At 44.7% G+C, this 20,019-nt stretch overlaps 1 protein-coding gene across 10 annotated transcripts in view; it reads left to right on the top strand.

Moving 5' to 3' along the window:
* Agtpbp1 (ATP/GTP binding carboxypeptidase 1) overlaps positions 1–20,019 on the top strand; it is a 156,770-nt gene that overhangs the window by 10,932 nt on the left and 125,819 nt on the right. For 7 of the 10 annotated variants that reach the window (XR_005881012.1, XM_040756104.1, XM_040756107.1 and 4 more), the window contains exons 2-7: positions 236–376; positions 1,718–1,782; positions 14,502–14,626; positions 17,969–18,036; positions 18,863–18,926; positions 19,838–19,984. Coding sequence is in view for 9 of the 10 variants with exons in the window: in XM_040756104.1 (XP_040612038.1) it covers positions 1,751–1,782; positions 14,502–14,626; positions 17,969–18,036; positions 18,863–18,926; positions 19,838–19,984 (436 nt within the window). In the remaining variant the exon portion in view is untranslated. Of the gene's footprint in view, positions 1–235; positions 377–1,717; positions 1,783–14,501; positions 14,627–17,966; positions 18,037–18,862; positions 18,927–19,837; positions 19,985–20,019 lie in introns of those variants that run through there. The other 3 variants (XM_040756106.1, XM_040756105.1, XM_040756111.1) reach the window with 2 other exon arrangements.

The following is a 20,019-nucleotide window of genomic DNA, read 5'->3' as shown; positions in this document are numbered from 1 at the left end:
TTCATAGGACATGCTGCTAACACAGTTGACTGCATCCTGAATCCTTTGCTTACTTGCTTTACAGGGAGGGCTTTCTGACCCTGATGAGTGCTGCATTGCAGCTCACTGGGCTAGTCTGCCTTGTGCACCCTGGGTCCGCAGTTTCTGGAGCCACATCCCTCAGCCCTGGGGGGTTTCTGTTTGTTTGAGGCTAGGTCTGGTGGCTCAGGCTGACCAAGACCTCTTTATGTGACAGTGGTCTTGAACCCTACTCCTGCTGCTTCCGTCTCTTGAGCACTGGAATTGCGGGTGTGGCACCATGGCCAGAAAGGACAGACCTACTTACAGCAGCAACGGTGATTTTGAAAGCTCATGTGAGGCTCTCTGCCATCGTTGGGTGTGTAATGTCTTATTTATCTTATTTATCCTGGAAATTGGAAAAAATTACTTTGACTTTATGTAGTTAATACATAGAGAAATAACTAAAGGAAAAATGCAGTTTTAAATTTCTCAATAACCTCAACAATGGTCCACATGATTTTTTAAAGTCTTAAATATACATTTTTATTTATTTAACAAAGGAAACATTTTATGTTTTATTGAAAAGACTTGTATTTGTGTCATTTGAATGAAGCATTAAGGTCTTCTTTTTTGCCATTTTTGAAATATAACATTATTAAATATGTATAAATGTGTTTACCTTCTTAGATTCATGATAGTTGTTTTGTTTTCTACTGGTGCAACAAAACTGTGTCTCATTAAACATTGGTACATAAAATTAAAAGATGTCTAGGATATTTTTTGGAGACTACTTTTAAAGTACATCTGAAAATTACAAAATCTTCAAGTCGAGATGAAGGTTGTTTAAATTACATAGTGAGGACTTTCTAAAGATGAAAACATTAGCTACGGTGATGCTAGCTATTAGCAGTGCTTTCATGTAGAAATGCTCACACATATTTACCGGTGTCAGCCAGAGCACTAGTCATGGGATACTGTGGTTGTCTGGGCTACTAATGATGCTGATCAGCTCTGTCTCAGAAGAAGCAGAAATATGTGATTGTCTGAGCTACTTTCCAGTTGAAGCAATAAATCCCCATGGTCAAAAACAACTTCAGGAAGAAAGTTTATGTTGGCTTACAGTTCCAGAGGGTTCCAGAGGGTTCCAGAGGGTTCCGAGGGTTCCGAGGGTTCCGAGGGTTCCGAGGGTCAGGGTCTTCAGTGGTAGGGAAGGCAGGCATGGCATGCAGGCAGAAGCAGGAAGCTGGCTGATTAAATTTTCATGTATACAAGGGAGGGGGCAGTTAGAGGAGGGGGAGAGGTAGAGGGGATGAGGAACAGGAAGTAGGTCAAGGTTATAGCCATCATCTCCCCTATATAATTCCTTCAGCAAGGCTGCACCTCCTAAAGGTTCCATGACCTCAAACAGCGCTACAGCTGGGGACCAAGTGTGTTCACATGTGTAAGCCTCTGGGGACACTTTCATTCAAACTACCAAATAACGTCAAGTTTGGTTTCTGCATTTCTGTAGCTCTAGGATTTTGGTAACATTTTCCATGCTGCTTTTAGATATCTTAGTAGTTATGCGTGGCGAATGCAGTGATGGACTGGGCTACATAGACTTACTTCCTTGTGTTCCATTGTTATAATCTCCCTGCTGTGTGGCTTCTATAATGCTTAATGAATAGAAAACAGAATGGTGCTAGGCGCCTGACAGTATTAACATTTTTTCTTTCAGGTTATCTGCAATGCTGGAATGAAGTAGCTCAAGATGAGCAAGCTGAAAGTGGTCGGAGAGAAAAGGTACCACAGCCTTGATGAGTGTGAAGACTGGTGTGTGTGACGCACAGACATACACAGTGCACTTGATGTGTGTGAAGGTTGGTGTGTGTGACGCACAAATAACATATGCACAGTGCACTTGATGTGTGTGAAGACTGGTGTGTGTGACACACAGATATACACAGTGCACTTGATGAGTGTGATGACTGGTGTGTGTGACGCACAGACATACACAGTGCACTTGATGTGTGTGAAGACTGGTGTGTGTGACGCACAGACATACACAGTGCACTTGTTGGGACCGATAAAATATGTATGCTGTATAGTTGTGCATGCTTTACTAATACTTAACGTCTCAGTTAAAGACGTATTAGCCAGTGGCTAAACCTGGCTCACTCCAGTATGTCCAGTGAACTAGGAACAGTTTTATATTTTTAAATAGTTTAAACTATAGTGCATTTCACCATGTGAAGTGACCAGAAACTCAAAACTCAGTGCACTGTTGACATTTTTATTGGGACACAGCCCTGCCTGTTAACTTATGTATTTTGGGTAGCTGCATGCCCATAACTCTAAAATAGTTGCTTCCTAGCCCTTTATAGGAAAGTTTAAATATCCTGAGGTTAGAAAGCACATTATGCCATTTTTGTTGGTTTTGTTTTTTCCACAAGCCTTACTGGTTTTAGATTAGCTATACAGCCTTGAAACAGATGAACTTTGTTGTGCCTATTTTCACCTCTGTAAATTATTTTGGTATTAATGTTACATGGTGTCAGTGGCTAAGTAGTACCTTGCCGAGAAAGTAAATGATATCTTGCTAACACTAATGATAATCAAGACTTCTACTTTGTGGGCAGTATTGTGGTTTATGTCTTCATGTATATATATGGCTTTGCTTTTATAGATAGTATGTTATAAAGTAGAAATGTACAACTTATTAGATAATGTTTATTTATTAAATTGTTAGGTTTTCTAGTTATTTGCCATAATAAATTGCATTATTTTACTAACTGTATAGTTTCTACAGGAAGGTGGTTAGAATCTTTTTTTTTTTATTCTAAGAAGGAACCCCCTTTTTCCTTCCCTCCCTTTCTTCCTCCTTTTTTCTTTCTTCATGAGCATATGCATATGTATGTGGGGGCATGTATGCCATATTGTACACATGGAGATCAGAGGATAGCTTTTGGAAATCAGTCATTTCCTTTATATGGATCCTGGAGATTGAAGTCAGGTCACTAAGCTTGTGTGACAGGTACTTTTATGTGCTGATCCATCTCACTGGCCCCAACCCTTATTTTTCTGAGCAGGTCAAATATCCAACCTGTTTCCCACTAATTAGTTAAATTTCTAGAACACTGCTCAAAAGTTTCTAAACCTCAAGCTCCTCATGGCAGTTTGTTTTTGCATCCTAAAATAAATTGTACTAGATATTTATTGTTTGTTGTTTTAGGCTAGACAGCCACTATACATTTTTACTATGTTAAAGCAATTTATTATTTCTGTTAATACTTATTGCATTAGTTCTTGCATCGCTGTGGTCAACTGGAAGTGTGTAAAACCAGCCATGGTTTTAGAGGTGAAGTCCATGTCGTTGGTCCCTTGAACTTGGGTGGAGCACCATGGTGTTGGAGCATGCTGTAGAGGAGTGAAGTGGTTAGGTGCACGCCTGTGAAAACTTACTCGGTAACTTCCAGCTGCTCCCTGTCTCCCATTTCACAATTTTCTAAAGTAGCAGCACCCTCTGGAGACCAGTCATCTAAGCCATAGCTCATGGAAGCATTATGTATTCAAACCAGGGCACTTTCTCTACCTGCTGGTGAGGGCCCAGGACACAGTAAGATGGACTGAGATAGAGAAGGGACAGCACCTTCAGCTGCATTAAAAAGACCTGAAAATACACTTGTTGCCTACACTGAGCATATGCAGACCTTTTTCTTGTCATCGTTTCATAACTATAGACTGCAATAAAGATTCACACATGACATACTGTGTTAGCTATTGTAAGTGATCTGGAGATGATAGGAAGTGTGTATGGGTTTGTATAAGGAAGCTGAATGTGCGTGGATTTGGGTATCTGTGAGGGTCTAGAAGGTCCTAGAATGTCTGTACAGCATAATGAGATTGACAACTAAAAAATGTATCCTCCAAAGGCCTGCATGGAGGAAATAATAATCTCAGGGGTTATTTTGAATTATTTTTTCTTTGAATGATATCAAAACCACATCAGTTTCCACAGGAAATGCATTTTGTACTTTCCATATCTCCAGAGGTTGTGGATGTTTCTTTCTTATTTGATGATTTTTTCACAACCATGTCATAAATCTCCTTAGCACTTGGGACTCTGCATGTGCATATTATTGTGTGCATGCTTGTGTGTGTTGCATGTGGGCATGCATGTCCACACTGCCCAGGTTAGAGGCTGCCCTTTCTCTTGTGTGAGGCAGGCTCATTTCTTCTATAAAGCAGGTGAAAGTCATTCTGCTTTAATATCTACAAAAGCTAGGCAGGTTTCCTGTTCTTTCTGACAATTTGTATATTCTCTCTCTCTCTCTCTTTCTCTCTCTCTCTCCTTTCTTGAACAGTTTCACTGGAAGTTTATTTTTTATTGATTTTCTTGAAAAATCTTCTGGTTGTTGTGGGATTCCCACCTGGTACCCATTGCCGCTTTAGCCCCCAAATAACACACAGGGCACAGTATTAACTATGAAGCTGTTGACTGTTTGCTGTGGTTTCTAATATGCTAGCTCTGACTTAATCATTGACCCATAATCACCAATATATATATTTTTATAAGGATTTATCTTTCCAAGAATGCCAGACTTGTGTTCTCTCCTCCAGGGATCACATCGCGACAACTCTCTTCAATACATTTCCCAGAGTCCTCCTTGACTCCTAGTCCCACCTATCTTGCTTCCCTATTGGCCAACAGTGCTTTATTGACATATACACAGAAGGACTTCCCCATCATCTCCTCTTTTCTGTCTAAATAAAAAGAAAGGTTTTAACTTTAACATAGTCACATGATATATAACAGAACAGTTATCAAGTAAGAACAATGTTTAGTCCATTAACATTTAGTAAGATGTAAAGAAAGTATTTTTATCAACTATCCTATCTGTGTGAGTCTAAAGTCTTATATGTAGCTTATCTTTTGTTGTAACTGAAGAAAACTATAACTATCTGTCTTCAACTCCATCAAAGACCACAGAAGGATAATACATAAACACTAGAATTCACAGAGACATCTCGCTACCTGGACAGTTACCCAAAGTTCCTCTGTAACGTTGGGGCATCCATCTTCAGCCCATAGGCCACAGTGGGTCTGGAAGACTTCTCAGCAAAGCAGGAAATTTAAAACCATCTGCCTGCATTGGCTGTTTGTCAGTCATTTCTCTGTGTCCTCCAGAAAGTTCGGCAGACTCTTCCATGAAGCAGGAAACCTTTAGTCCATCAAGTTTAACAGTCACTTTCCTGTGGGTCCTGTATGTCCAGTCTATCAAACAGTGAAAGCAAGATCAGTTTCTTGTGCAAATGGCTAATTTTGCTATGTTGAAAGCAAACTCCGTAATGAGTTTCTTCGATCCCACTCCTGACACCAGCTGAATATGGAAATAATGCTACCTGAAAAGGAGGTCTACGATACTCTATTGAATATAGAAATCACTTACTGGGAAGCGCTCTATGGTCCCCGCAGTGGCCAGGATCCAAGAGAGAGAGAGATTTACCTTATCTCTCCTTTATCTCCCACCTGTCCCTCATACCCAAAGGGGTGTAGACAGTATCTTGAGTGTGTGAGCTTTCCCCTACATCTGGTTCCAGTGATTTGGGGAGGCTTTCTGTCTTTTTTATTGTTTTTTGCTTCATTTCTTGACTTTTGATTACTCAGATTAGTTTTTAAAGTTATTTATTTTTATTATATGTGCATTGATAATTAGCCCACCAACATAATATGTCTGTATAAAGGTGTCAGGTCCCTGTAACTGGAGTTACAGACAATTGTGAGCTGCCATGTGGGTGCTGGGACTAGAACTCAGGTCCTCTGGAAGAACAGCCAGTGTTCCCAACTGCTGAGCCATCTCTCCAGCACCATTCAGAGTAGTCCCCCCTCCCCACATGAAGTTAAGAAATATACATTGCATGCTAAGTGACTTGAGGTATTTCTCTGTTTGTTGTTGTATCTGTTTGTGTGTGTGTGTGTGTGTGTGTGTGTGTGTGTGTGTGTGTTGAGACAGGGTTTCTCTATGTAGCTCTGGTTGTCTTAACTCCCTCTGTAGAGGTGGTGTCAGACTCAGAGATCCCCCTGCCTCTGCCTCCCCAGTGCCTGGATTAAAGGCATGCACCACCACTGTCTGACAATATATTTCTTCTCTGATTGGGCATTTGTGGTTATTAATTTTCTCCTTAATCACTGCATTACATATTTTACTAAGTCTGGTGTTTTGTTTTTATTCAGTTCACGATTAACTTTATAAAAGACTCATTATCTATGTATATGGATGTTTTGTATGTATGTAGTCTGCACACCAGAAGGGTCATCTGATCCATGGGACTGTAGTTATAGATGACTGTAGCTGCCGTGTTGGTGCTGGGCACTGAACTCATGGCCTCTGAGCAGCCCGTGAACTGCCAGTGTTCTTAACCGCTGAGCCATCTCTCTAACTCTCTAGATTACTTTTAAGTATTTTAAATTTGTCTGATCTGTGTTTTAAGTGTTGACTTCTAAGTATGTGAGGACTTTAGGTTATTTTAGCTGGTGTCATTTTAGTGTATTTGTGGATGAGAAGAACGCTGTCTGGTTGAGTTCTTTGGACGTTGTTTAGCAGTGCTTCCCTTGGAGCAGGCTCCTCCTGGGCTGCACTTGGATGCACACCCTGCTGCTGGGTGCCCTGTGAACAGGGCTCACATTGACGTGTGCTGTGCCCAGATACCTCATCACTTTCCTACTTCTGTCTGTTGATGTAGGGATTGCCATTCATTTGCTTTTGCCTCTGTTCTGTACATTTTGCAAGTATTATGTTTTTAAAGATGTATCAAGGATTGATCATTACAAAATGTCCTTTTTTTCTGATGTTAAGTCTTTTTCTGATGTTAACATTGCTACTCTGGCTTTTAAAACAATTAGAATTAACACCCTATACGTATATATTCATTATCTTTACCTAAAAAGTTTTATTTTATGCATATGTATGAGTGTTTGTCTGTGTGTCTGTCTCTGTACCATGTGAGTGCCTGGTGCCCTTCAAAGTAAGAATCTGGCGTTGGATTTCCTGAACTGGAGTTAAAGACAGTTGTGAGTGATTCTGTGGGCTCTGGGAATTGAACCCAGGCCCCCTGGAAAGGCAGCAGTATTCTCTAACCGCTGAGCCGTCTGTCAGCCCCTCATTGTTTTACTTTTAGTCTACTTTTTCTTCAAGGAAATGTTCTCTTTATTCTGTTAGTTTAAAATACATTTTATTTTTGAAATTAAAATATAGTTCAAATACATATTTTTCCTCTTTCCATTCATCCCTCCAATCTTGCCATGTAGCTCCACCGTGTTCTCTCTCGTATTCATGTCCGTTTTTACATTGTTGATATATATTCCTAAATCTATAAATATAGCCTGCTTAGTCCACACACACACACACACACACACACACACACACACACACACACACACACACACGTACGTGTTCAGGACTGACCGCTTGGGACTGGATAACCAGTTGAGGGTGTTCTTCCAGGGAAGGCTGTTTGTTCATTCTCAGCCATCCTTAGTTGCCTGTAGGTCTCCTTTCCATGCTATCTTGTCTCCTGCAGTTCTTTGTCTAGGGTTGGAGCCCCGTGAGGTCCCCCACCATGCTGCCTGTCTGCTGGTATTGTCCTTGCTCAGGTCTTCTTTAGGCAGCTGTGCTTACTCTGTCACTTATAGAAGACACAACCTCTTAGTACACTTCTCTGTTCTGCTGGGGTCCACAGTGCCCCTGAGCCGTAGGTACCAGAGTTGTGTTGTAGACGGATCAGCTGGGGCTGGGCCATCCGTTTTCTGCATTTTGTTCAGACGTGGCTTTCCTTAATGGTCTCCATCTGTTGCAAAGTGAAGTTGTTTTGATGAGGGATCAGAGGAACACTTACCTTGGGTATGAGGATGAGTATTTAGAATGTGGCTAGGAATCAAACTGGGTTAGTAACATGAGAGTAGTAAGTTCTCCTCCAAGGTCCATGCCCTCACTAGCCCTGAGTGTTGGCTGGGACTCCAGTACCAGGCATGATTTCCCTCATTTTGAAAGTACCTTAAGTCCAACGAGAAAGCTGTCAATTACTGTCAAAAGTGCCGCATGGAACACTTGGGTTATCCTACTATACTGGTTGCTGTTGTTGCAACTGTTGGTTGCAATCCTCCCTAGGAAGCTTGTGTGACACCTATTGGTCCCTTGAGAGGTCGTCTTCAGGGAGGGGCTCTCACTTCAGTTCCAGCTCAGAGCCTCTGGGCCCTGTGTCTGAGGTGCAGAATGACTTCAGCCGTAGGGACTTGTGTCCACCTCTGGGACACAGCCAAGGTAACAGCAATAGCATGCCATGTTTTGGGAGGCTCTTGAAGTCTCTTGACTAACAACCTAAAAGGGGGCTTCTCATGCCTGGTATGGGGAGTTTTTTGTTAGTTTATGTTTCTTGGGAGTATTGTCATCCCAGATGGGAAAGTTTCATTTAAACTATGTCTATATGTACACATAGACTAACATGTAATTTTAGATAATATGTATAGTGCCATAATTCTTTATGCTTTTCAGACAGGATTACTGTTACTTTCCCTCATCCTGCCCTCTTTCGTCCTGGGCTGACTACTCTTCCATTCTGTAGTTTAAGCCCTCCTCTGTTGTTTTCATTTCTCTCTCAAATCACTTATATTCTACACCTCTTGAGTGTTCCCCTGATGGTCTCTTTATACTTCTCTGGTTTTTTGTGGTTGCTACAAGGTCTTTGTTAAAAATGTGAGGTTATTTTGTTTAAAAATGAGGATATTTAATAGAAAAATAGATATATTTATCTAGATTTTACAGTGAGGGGTTGGGGTAGTAGTTATAGACATTTATAGGCAACCTAGCTCAAATATTCAAAGTCAGCCTTAGACTCACATTGGCCAAGGGTGGCCTTGAATCTCTAATCCTCCTGTCTCCCCTTCACAGGTGCAGTCTGGCGTTACAGGTGTGCGCCTTCACACCTGGGTTATGGGGGTTGGGGGTTACGGGGTTGTGGGGGTTGTGGGGGTTATGGGGTTGTGGGGGTTACGGGGTTGTGGGGTTGTGGGGGTTATGGGGTTGTGGGGGTTGTGGGGTTGTGGGGGTTGTGGGGTTATGGGGTTGTGGGGGTTGTGGGGGTTATGGGGTTGTGGGGTTATGGGGTTGTGGGGGTTATGGGGTTATGGGGTTGTGGGGGTTGTGGGGTTATGGGGTTATGGGGTTGTGGGGGTTGTGGGGTTATGGGGTTATGGGGTTGTGGGGGTTGTGGGGGTTGTGGGGGTTGTGGGGGTTATGGGGGTTGTGGGGGTTATGGGGGTTGTGGGGTTGTGGGGGTTGTGGGGGTTGTGGGGGTTGTGGGGGTTACGGGGTTACGGGGTTACGGGGGTTGTGGGGGTTGGGGTTGTGGGGGTTGGGGTTGTGGGGGTTGTGGGGGTTACGGGGTTACGGGGTTACGGGGGTTGTGGGGGTTGTGGGGGTTGTGGGGGTTGTGGGGGTTGTGGGGGTTGTGGGGGTTATGGGGTTATGGGGTTATGGGGTTGTGGGGGTTACGGGGTTACGGGGGTTGGGGGGGTTGGGGTTGTGGGGGTTACGGGGGTTGGGGTTGTGGGGGTTGGGGTTGTGGGGGTTGTGGGGTTGTGGGGTAGGGAGTGGCGCTAGGGTCACAGTTAGGCAAGCTCTCCATCAGCTGAGCCGTGTGCCTAGCGCTGAAGTGGCTCTTCAAAGAAATAAAGCATGATGGTCCAGTCTTGGTATACTACATGCAACTGGAATTAATAAAGCCTGGAAAACCATGCTGTGTTCCATTATGATTAAAAAGCACAAGATGAGTAGTTCATTTGTGCTCAGAATACCCTCACACAGAAGGTGCTTTCAGCTTTGCATTTTGACCTTTCTGACCACCTTCATCCAGCAGTATGGTGCTCAGTACCATAGTGAACCAAATAGTAGAACAGATACAGTGCTGCCATGTGCATTCGCATTTGAGATTAGTGCTACACTCAGCCTTCATCAGAGCTGCTCAACTGCCAGGAGTGGCAGCTGCTGTAGAAACCTCAAGCTAGCCAGACTGCAGAGAATAAGTGATGGCGACATATTCCGCTCTAAACGGGACCCTGTGTCACCTCCAAGGCTCAGGGACATCATAAAAGGAAGCTGGTGCAAAGAATGTAAGCACCAGAGGATGGGGAGATGTGTAGGCCGTTTCTCTGTCCTGGTTGCCAGTTCCCAAACGACCAACACACTCTTTTCCTAGCTAACTCTTATATTTAAATTAACCCATATTTCTTATCTATTCTTTGCCTCCCTCATGGCTTGGTACCTATTTTCAATATGGCAAGTCTGTCTTGCTTTTCTCCGTGCCTGATGGTGACTCCTCTGACTCCACCCTTCTTCCCATAATTCTCAGTTGGACTTTTCCACCTAACCTTATGTGTGGAGAGCTTCAATGTGCCGCTCATTAAAGATGGCGCGGGCTTTCGCCTAACACCCTCCTGACGGTGAGCGCTCTCGGAGTAAACAACTCCATATTTGGTCAAGGCTCGGGTCCACGGCTTGCTTCCTGTGTATGTGGACCTATCTGCTGTTGCCAAGTGGCGTGCTGGGGTTGGCTATGCCTAGGCCATATAAGCTGTGGGCTGGCTTTCCCCGGGGAGAAGACTGTTTCAAGGTTCCTGAATAAACTGCTTGGAGAGGAGTTCCCGAGTCGCGTCTTCTTTGCTGGTCGAGGTGGTCGCGACACTTATGCTGTTCTGCTGTTGGCCAGCCAAGTCAGCTTCTTTTAGACCCAGTCACGTGGTACATCTTCACAGTGAACAAAAGGATGATTCCACAGCAGAGATGAGCCTTTTCATATGACAGAGCTATTTACTCCTGAACTCACTACAGTTGTTGGTATCTTCACAAGGATTGGGCTTTCAACGTTTTGTCACAGATGGGAAGGAACCATCAGACCCTGCCTCTCCATGACCAACTATTTGCCGTTAATGGTGGCTGAAGGACATAATTTCCTTCAGTGACATATATACTCAGAAGTTGCCCATGCTCTTGCAATTCTAATTCAATATGGCGGGTCACACACAGAAGACACAGAGGCAGGGTTAGGGGGAACTTGTTGACAGGAAGAAGAAGGAGAAGGAGAGGGGTGGCAGGGAAATGGGAGGCTGTGAAACTCTAGAATTCATTATGCACTTGTAGGAAACTGTGAAGGTGTAAAACGTGGGGAGAATACAGTGCTCAGGACAGTTTTGTAGGAAACTATGAAGGTGTAAAACGTGGGGAGAATACAGTGCTCAGGACAGTTTTGTAGGAAACTATGAAGGTGTAAAGCGTGGGGAGAATACAGTGCTCAGGACAGTTTTGTAGGAAACTATGAAGGTGTAAAGCGTGGGGAGAATACAGTGCTCAGGACAGTTTTGTAGGAAACTATGAAGGTGTAAAGTGTGGGGAGAATACAGTGCTCAGGACAGTTTTGTAGGAAACTATGAAGGTGTAAAGCGTGGGGAGAATACAGTGCTCAGGACAGTTTTGTAGGAAACTATGAAGGTGTAAAGCGTGGGGAGAATACAGTGCTCAGGACAGTTTTGTAGGAAACTATGAAGGTGTAAAGTGTGGGGAGAATACAGTGCTCAGGACAGTTTTGGCTGTGGGAACATGTGCACCCATCCAGCCATTTGTGGTTGGCGTCTTCGTTTAGCTAACCCGCTGTCCCATTTACCCCTTCGAATGTCCTCACTCAGGGCCTGGTGGGGTTCTTTCTGAGGAGCGCAGGTAACAGTGAGAGGCTGTGAAGAAGAGACTGGCTGATTGTCACCACACTGTCTGTAGTGGGCTGCGAGCAGGACACAGCAAGGCAGGGGGACGGCTTGCCGGGAATCTGGCTGTCCTTGTCTGCTTGTCTGGTGTGTCACATCGAGAGCTCTGCTGCTTGCGGTGTCTGTGGCACTAAGGGTGAGCTGATTGAACAAGCGCTGCTGGACCCACATAGTGGATGGATAGAACCAATTCCTTCACATTGACCTCTGACCTCGACAGGTACTCCCCCTCAGTAAAAGTAAAAAGTTACATACAAGCATACAAACATTTAACTTAGAGGAAGAGTACAGTGTGACTGGTAAGGCTTTATGTGGGACGAGGCATAGGCTGAGCTGTCAGGGAGAGACCCAGAATGCAGTAGGGCACAGGTTCAGATGAGCGACAGCCATGCGTAAGGGCGGCCGAGTGACTCTGCTTTTCCTGGTGTATCGCGCTGTCTGTATCCAAGCGTTTTCCCCAGCTCATAGCATCCCATCACCAGTGGAAGTGAGAACGGATCTAGACAAGTGGCCTGTCTCATGTGTGCCTACACGTCTCATTTGGTGAGAACGTAGATACGTGGTCTCACCTGGTGTGGCAGTCACAGTTCTAATCGTAGATGTTTGAGTTCTCTTCCTTTGGGCACTGGCCCGGTTTCATTTCTGTTGCTGTGACGAAGGATCCTTATAAAAAGTAACAGAGGAAAGAGTTTGTTTTGGCTTGGAGTTCCAGGTCACACACCGTATCTCCAGGGGAGTTTCAGCAGCAGGAGATTGAGAGACAAGTGCACGCGCTGTTTACATGCTAACATTCAGCTAACCGTATTCTCAGAGAGCTGGGGGCGCAGCCCATGAAATGTGCCACCCATGCTGGGTTAGGTCCTCCAACATCAGTTGATAGTCCCCACACGCATGGCCACGACGGTTACCTGTACAGCTCTTCCTGGGCAGCTATAGGTCGTGATAAGTTGACCTTTAAAACTAACCATCTCAGGCACATTCAGATTTATTTTCTTTAAAATCCACTTGTGGGTGTGTGACTTGCTTGAGGAGTCAGTGAAATGAAGTGACAGGCATTGCTGATTTCCAGAAGGTAGACCAGTAGTTAAAACAGGCACCGTGTATAAAGAAATGGAGAGAACAGATACAGATATTCTTTTAGTTGCAGCCAGCAATTGGGGACAGCTGGCAGAAGGTCCTAGATGAGGTGTGTGCTGGCGGACGTGGTCTAGTAAAGAGGAAGAGATAGGTGGCGCCATCATCGCCATCGTCCCCCTCCCTCGCTCCCCTTGGCCTCCTCTTTCTGTCTTCGTTTTCCAGGCAGTCGTTTGTGTAGCCCTGGCAGACAGTGTCTTGGGGTGTCTGTTGCTGTGATAAAACACTGTGACAAAGGCAGCTTACAGAAGAACGTGTTCCATAGGGTCAGGGATGGCAGAGTAGCAGTAGCAGGCTCAGGCAGACAGACCAGCAGCCGAGAGCCTGCGCACAGTGACGCCCTCTCTGACGGGGCGGGGCCGCGGTTCCTGATCGTCATTCCTCAAGAGTTCCGCCTATGGGGACCAAGTGTTCAGTCATTTGAGCCTATGGGGCCACTCGTATGCACAGGTGGTAACTCAGATCAGACACAATCCAATCCAGCCAAGGGGAGCTTTGCAATTTTTATTGTTTCTGTGTTGTGTGTGGTGTGTGTGGTGCACAAGCTGTGTGTGTGAGAAGTCAGTGAACACTCTGTGGAGCTGGTTCTCAAAAGAGAGCTTTTAAGGGACGAGAACACATTGTTTTTCTGTGAAAAACGCAAACCAGGCCAGAAAACTGGAAAAGCCAAGTCCTCCGAGTGGCGTCTTCCTGTGCTCATTCCCGTGCCGACTGCTGCACGCTGTTGTGGCTGTTACGGCCACGTCGCTGTCTCTGAGTCTCCTTTCTCCACAGTCTGTGCGCCTCGCTGTCTGCCTTCTGTTGCCTTTCATTGGTCCCTTTTAGTGCGGTGACCATGGAGACTCACAGCTGCTCTCCTCCTCTGATGCCATCAGTTCCTCTGCCCTGTTCCCCCATCCACATCACTTTCTACCACCTGGAAAACTGTGTAATTCACATATATACTTATTGGCCGGTGTGTGAGAGGCACATTTGTAATTTAATTTTTTGAGATGGCGTCTCACTCTGTATCCAGTGTGGCCTGGAACTTGGAGTAGCCACTTTGCTCCAGCCTTCCACGTCCTGGATTTGCAGGCACAAGCTACTGCACCTGGCTGGGGGTGGTGATTATACTCTGTTGGCAAGAGAACAACCAGATGATGTGTACACAGCAACTAAGGATCTACAGTGTGGTGAGATGGTCAGATGAGATAAGTGTGTACATTTGCGTAATCTATGAGAGCACAGAGAGGGCCAGGTGGTTTTGGGGGCTGCTGGTGGAGTGCATTCTTACTCGTCCCCAACAGTTATGTAAAGGGGTGGGGGAAGGACAAAGGGATTTTCAGCTTTGAGAAGAGCAGATTAAGTGCAGAGCCTTGGAAAGCAGAAGACTCCCCAGTGCAGTAGCGGGTCTCAGGGTGGGAGAGCGCACAGTTGTCGGCTGTGATGCTCTGAAATAGAGCGTGTTTTCCATTCAGGGCTTAGCAGGGCTACAAAGGCGGTGAGGGACTGTGACATACATGACGTGGTTAATGTTTAAACAGTGACGTCTCTCTGACACAGGATCTGCACTCATGGAGAGTAATGTTCTTTTTAGCCTTACCAATAGTTCTCGGGTTGTGGGACTCCTGGCCCAGCTGGAGAAGATCAACACGGATTCCACAGAGCCAGATACTGCCAGATATGTTACATCCAAAATCCTTCATTTGGCTCAGAGTCAAGGTAAACTGGGTTCCCTTCTTGGTTTTGGGATACTTTTTTCATCCTTTAAAAGTAGATACTATGAATGTTCTGATTTTTAAAAATAATTTATTTAACTTTATTTTATGTGCATTGGTGTGAAGGTATCAGATCCCCTGGAACTGGAGTTTCGACCGTTGTGGGCTACCACGTGGGTGCTAGGAATTGAACCCAGGTCTTCCGGAAGAGCAGTCAGTGCTCTTAACTGCTGAGCCATCTCTCCAGCCCCTGTTCTGATTTTTAATAAGAGAAATATTCCAATTTTTGATAACTCGATGTTTTCTGTAAGATGGGTCTTTCTTAGGTTGACTTAGAGAAGTAGGAAGCTAGTGACTTTGGAGAAAATTGACTCTCAGTCAGCTGTTTGGATTTGTCCCCGATGAGATGCCGAGGAACAGATTGTGGAGGAAATATGTATTTTGAGTCTGCTTCAGAGGCCACAGGTCACGGTCAGCTGACGCTGCTGTTTCTGGCCCTTCAGGAGGCCACAACCATGATGGAAAGGGTGTGGGGGAGCCAGGCTGCTCACTTCTCAACAGCCAGGAAGCAAAGACGTCCTGCATGCATGGATATGCCCTTCATTTTATTCTGTCGGAAATCCCAGTGTACTAGGTAGAGCTCTCTCCCCTTAGTTACTTGCCTCATAGACATCCCAGTCCAGAGTAGCCATCACTAAGCACCGAAACATACTTTGTGCCTAATTCCCAAAGGAGATCCTAACTTTACAGTTCTGTCTGTCACAACATCATTAGGCCTTGTGAAACCACACCCATAACAGTTTCTTCCTCAGGTCTCCACAGTTCCAGTATTGCTCACAAGTCTAAGCCTGAAGGCTCTTGACTCAGACTCTTAGATGTGAGCCACACTAAGACCCACAGAAATCCACCTGCATCCAACACACAGTGATGGACAGTGCTCCTTCTCATCCTGGTAAACGCTAGGCTCTTCTGCTCCACGCCTGATACATGGGCCCTGTGCTGGCGTGATGTGAGCTCTCAAGAGCTGCGATCACCTGTCCCTGGAGTGTTCCCAGCTGTAGTCCATCTGGCTTCTTCCCTGTGGGACTCTGCTCTCTGCTTCAGATTTCCTCATCAGGCGTCCGTGATTCTGGGGTCTCTCTGGTTCTGAGAACACTTATAGGAAAGACTGACAAATTAGAGCACATGGATGGGTTTTGTTGCAAGGAGGCCAAGAAACTATGGTGTTTATTTTTCATCTTCATGAATTTTTGGTTTTTTGAGACAGGGTTTCTCTGTGTAACCACCCTGCCTGTCCTGGAACTTGCTCTGTAGACTAGGCTGGCTTCGAACTCACAGAGATCCACCTCCCTTTTCTTCCCAAGTACTGGGATTAAAGGTGTATGTCACTACTACCTGGCAGAAGTATGGTGTTTAAATGAATTTTCCATATGAATGTCAGAGTCAGAGATCGTGGGAAAACCTCAAGTAGAACGGAAAACTGTTAGTTTCACACTTTGTTTTCATTTAGTGTCTAGAATCACAAGATGATGGTAAGGGGCTGAGGAGCTGAGGCTGTGTGGGACTGTGTTCACAGGCACAGGTCTCAGCTGTTTGAAGCTAACAGAGCAGTGGCTCATTAGTGGCTCATTAGTGGTGCAGAGCTAGCTTCCTCTGGGGGAGGACATCTGTAACATTGTATCAAAAGTGACTTGGTTACACTCGCCACCAGCCTTATCTCTATACCAAGGACGCTCTTTGAAACAGTATTTTGTTTTCTTGTAAGACCTAATACCTTTTGGTGGGGACCGCTGGGCTGAGTAAAAGATAAAAGATAGTTTTGAATGCCAAAGCAATGTGTACTTAAAAAAAGAAAGACTTTCACCCGGGCGTTGGTGGTGCACGCCTTTGATCCCAGCACTCAGGAGACAGAGGCAGGGGGATCTCTGTGAACGCGTATGCCTGTAGGTAAGTTTGCCATGCTGTTAGCATTAGCAGAATATAGCAGTGAGCAGACAAGAGGGGTGGTTTCATGGCTTCGTGACCTTTATGGAGATGTCTGGTTTGAATGTACAAGGCTTCTTCAAGTGTGACAGTCACATGGACTGGACATGAGATGATGGAGGTCACTGTTAGAGACAGCTGCACAGGTGTTCGTTGCACAGGGTACATGGTAACTGTCCCAAACGGTGTTACGCTGAAACCTTTGCTTACATTTGTCCCTCTAATGATTTCCATGTGACAGCATCTTCCCTGAGCATGGGCCACAACAGAGCTAAATTCTAGAGAAAACGCTGAGAGTAGAACTTGAATTAAGGTTTAAAAAAACCAACACAAAAGAAGGCAGTAGAGGGAGAGATGAATGTAGGAGACTTGAAATACTTACGCCCATTCGGTTGATATTTTCCTCTCGTGCAGTCCTCTGCTTCTAAAGTCCCTTGATTATCTCCATATGAAGCACAGAATTTAGTCCTCCTGTCTTTGACACTTAATTGTAGAGGACATACAAATTAAGGGCGGATCCCTTGTCTTTCATTTTTAAGATCTTAGAATGTTGAGATTAATGTCATGGCCCCCACATTAACAGAGTTCTGACATTAGTACCCAAGTCTGAAAAAGTAGAGAAGGGCTCCAGACCTCTGCAATCCTCGTATCAAAGAATGATTCCTGTTCCTCTGGGAAGTCTGCAGAGTCCTTAGCTGCCCTGAGCTCTGGCTTGTCTGCCTCATTCATTCCCGGGATCACTCGATAGACCCTTCTCCATCTTCCTGTGCCACCGCAGAGATGACGTGGTGAAGTACATGGCATGGGAATGGTTGGCTCTTGTCATGTATTCTATGTCTCTGTGAGGAAGATGCAGGGACTTCTGAGTAAACAGGAGTATTCGCACAGTTCCCGTCCCAGTGGTAAGGACAGTCATTGTTATGATGGCGCCTTCAGATTCTCACAGTACAGCCCTTCCTCAGGTGGCTCCCTTGCTTGGTTCCGACTTTCAGTTTGGAGTGAATATGATGGAAATGTCTGAAAATGGCCCTATGGTTTCCTTTTGATGAGCTGTTTTCAGTCTCTGCTCAAGGTGACAAAAAAAAAGCCGTCTGTCATGATTTCTACTTCCATAGCAGCTCACTGCCAGCTCCAGCTCTAAGGTTTTTGAAAGGATTGATGGGGACTTATCATAGTCCATGATATTTAAGAAGAGAAAGTCTTGTTAACAAAATGGAATCGCATTTTGTTAGTAGTGTAGAATTAGTTGTATTAGAGGGATAGACATCCAAGAGTCAGCTTAAATTGTACACAGTGTCATCTATATGCATCAAAATGTCATGTTTTTTGTTTACATTTACAGAAATCATTTTTTACCTTTCAGAAAAAACAAGGAGGGAAATGACAACCAAAGGTTCTACAGGCATGGAAATTCTGTTGTCAACATTGGAGGTAGGAACGCCTTTAGTGTCCAGCTGTCACAGGAGGGATATTCAAGTTATTAACACACACACACACACACACACACACACACACACACACAGACAGCAGGAGGGATATTGAAGTGAACATACACATGTGAGTGCACTAGTATGTATTGTGTAAACATACATTTTCTAATGATTAAAATAACTGACACACAGTAGACACTGTGTTCCTGTTGTGTATGTGTAGGCGCACACCTGCCATGGCGCATGTGGACACCGGAGGGCAGTGTGGGGAGTCGGTTTTCTCCTCCCAGCTTCCTGTGCTCTGAGGATCAGGGTCTCCAGGCTTGTGCAGCAAGCACGTCTCCCTGCAGGCCAGCTGGTTGGCCCTACATTTAAGTCCTTTTTTCTTAGTGCAGAGCTTATTTTATTATTTTAGTTACGTGTGTGTTCTGTGTGTGTGCATGAGAGTGCAGGTGCTGTGGAGGCCAGAGGTTGTCGATCCCCTGGAGCTGGGGTCTGGGTACTTGTGAGCTGCTTAGAGTGGGTGCCCGGCGGGTTAAAGCACTCGCTGCTGGGTCTGATGAGTCCAAGGGTCCACAGGGTAGAGGAGAGAATCCATGTGTGCAAGTTGCCCCAGGAACTCCATGCCCACCTCTACACACAGAAATAAGTACCTGTAAGAAAGATGATGGTGTTGAAGCTTTAATAAAAGTGTAGTGGAAGTTAATACAGTCGTGCCTAGAGAAACTATGACGGTCATTTGTTAGACATAGGTAGTTCCCAGCAGGCTAAAATATTTGAAATAAAAAAATAGTGTTTTAATAAAGCAAATCAACTGTTTGTTTCAGAACACGAAAGATCTTCAAACTGTACTTAATATCCTAAGCATTCTTGTCGAGTTGGTATCTTCTGGTGAGTTTTGATTTACTTTGATTTAATTTGTGTTTGTAAATAGTGACCAGCTCTGTGTCCTGTGTAGTTTATTTAATGTTTCTTGACATTAAAATTTTAGAAATGAAACAGCGTGAGCTTGTTGCTTCCTATGTGAGGGAGTGGGGAATATGTGTATGCCGGGAGAAGGCATTGGGTGTTGGACTTTGTTACTCGATACCTGAGTCCCTCAAACAGGGTCTGAGGCAGGAACTTAAGGTTTTCAGCCTGGCCGTTAGCCAGCGTGTCCCGGTGCCTTCCTGTCTCTGTCCACAGTGCTGTGAGGCTCCCAGCTCAGTACACGGGCGGCTGGGACTGCCTTATGGTGGCAGCGATCGATCTCTTACCCATGAGCCGTCTCTCCAGGGCAGGCTTTACTTTCAGTCTCTCCAGACACTCTCAAGTCTCCTTGCCTACTTACATAGCACCTGGAGCCTAGAGTCTTACTGTCATTTGTGTTCTTTTTTTTTTTTTTTGTATGCTGTATTTTAGATAAGTAAGTGAAACACAACAAAATAGGAGCTGAGTATGGTGACACATACCTGTCTTTCCAGCATTTTCAAGCCGGGTGCAGGAGATCACGGATTTTAAGGCTAGTTTGGGCTATAATGGAATCCTGTAACCAAAACACAAAATATGATTTTCATAGTATTTAGTCTTAGAAATCAATGATTTTGATTGAAACTTTTTTGAATGCTAACTAATTGTGATGCCTGCTGCGGGACGGTGTGCTGTTTGCTCTCTCTCTCTCTCTCTCTCTCTCTCTCTCTCTCTCTCTCTCTCTCTCTCTCTCTTTCTCTCTCTCTATATATGTATGTATGTATGTATGTATGTGTGTATGTATGTGTGTATGTATGTGTGTATGTATGTGTGTGATTTTTTTTTAATTTTAGGTGGAGGTCGAAGAGCAAGTTTCTTAGTTGCCAAAGGTGGTTCACAGATATTGTTACAACTTCTTATGAATGCCAGCAAGGAATCCCCCCCACATGAGGAATTAATGGTGCAGACCCATTCCATTCTTGCGAAGATTGGACCAAAAGGTGAGAGTTCCATTTTTATGGTTATTGAATCCAGA

This window comes from Mesocricetus auratus, unplaced genomic scaffold (genome assembly GCF_017639785.1).
Source record: "Mesocricetus auratus isolate SY011 unplaced genomic scaffold, BCM_Maur_2.0 Super-Scaffold_100013, whole genome shotgun sequence".
In the NCBI taxonomy this organism is placed as follows: domain Eukaryota; kingdom Metazoa; phylum Chordata; class Mammalia; order Rodentia; family Cricetidae; genus Mesocricetus; species Mesocricetus auratus.
This window is presented reverse-complemented; position numbering and strand designations above follow the sequence as displayed.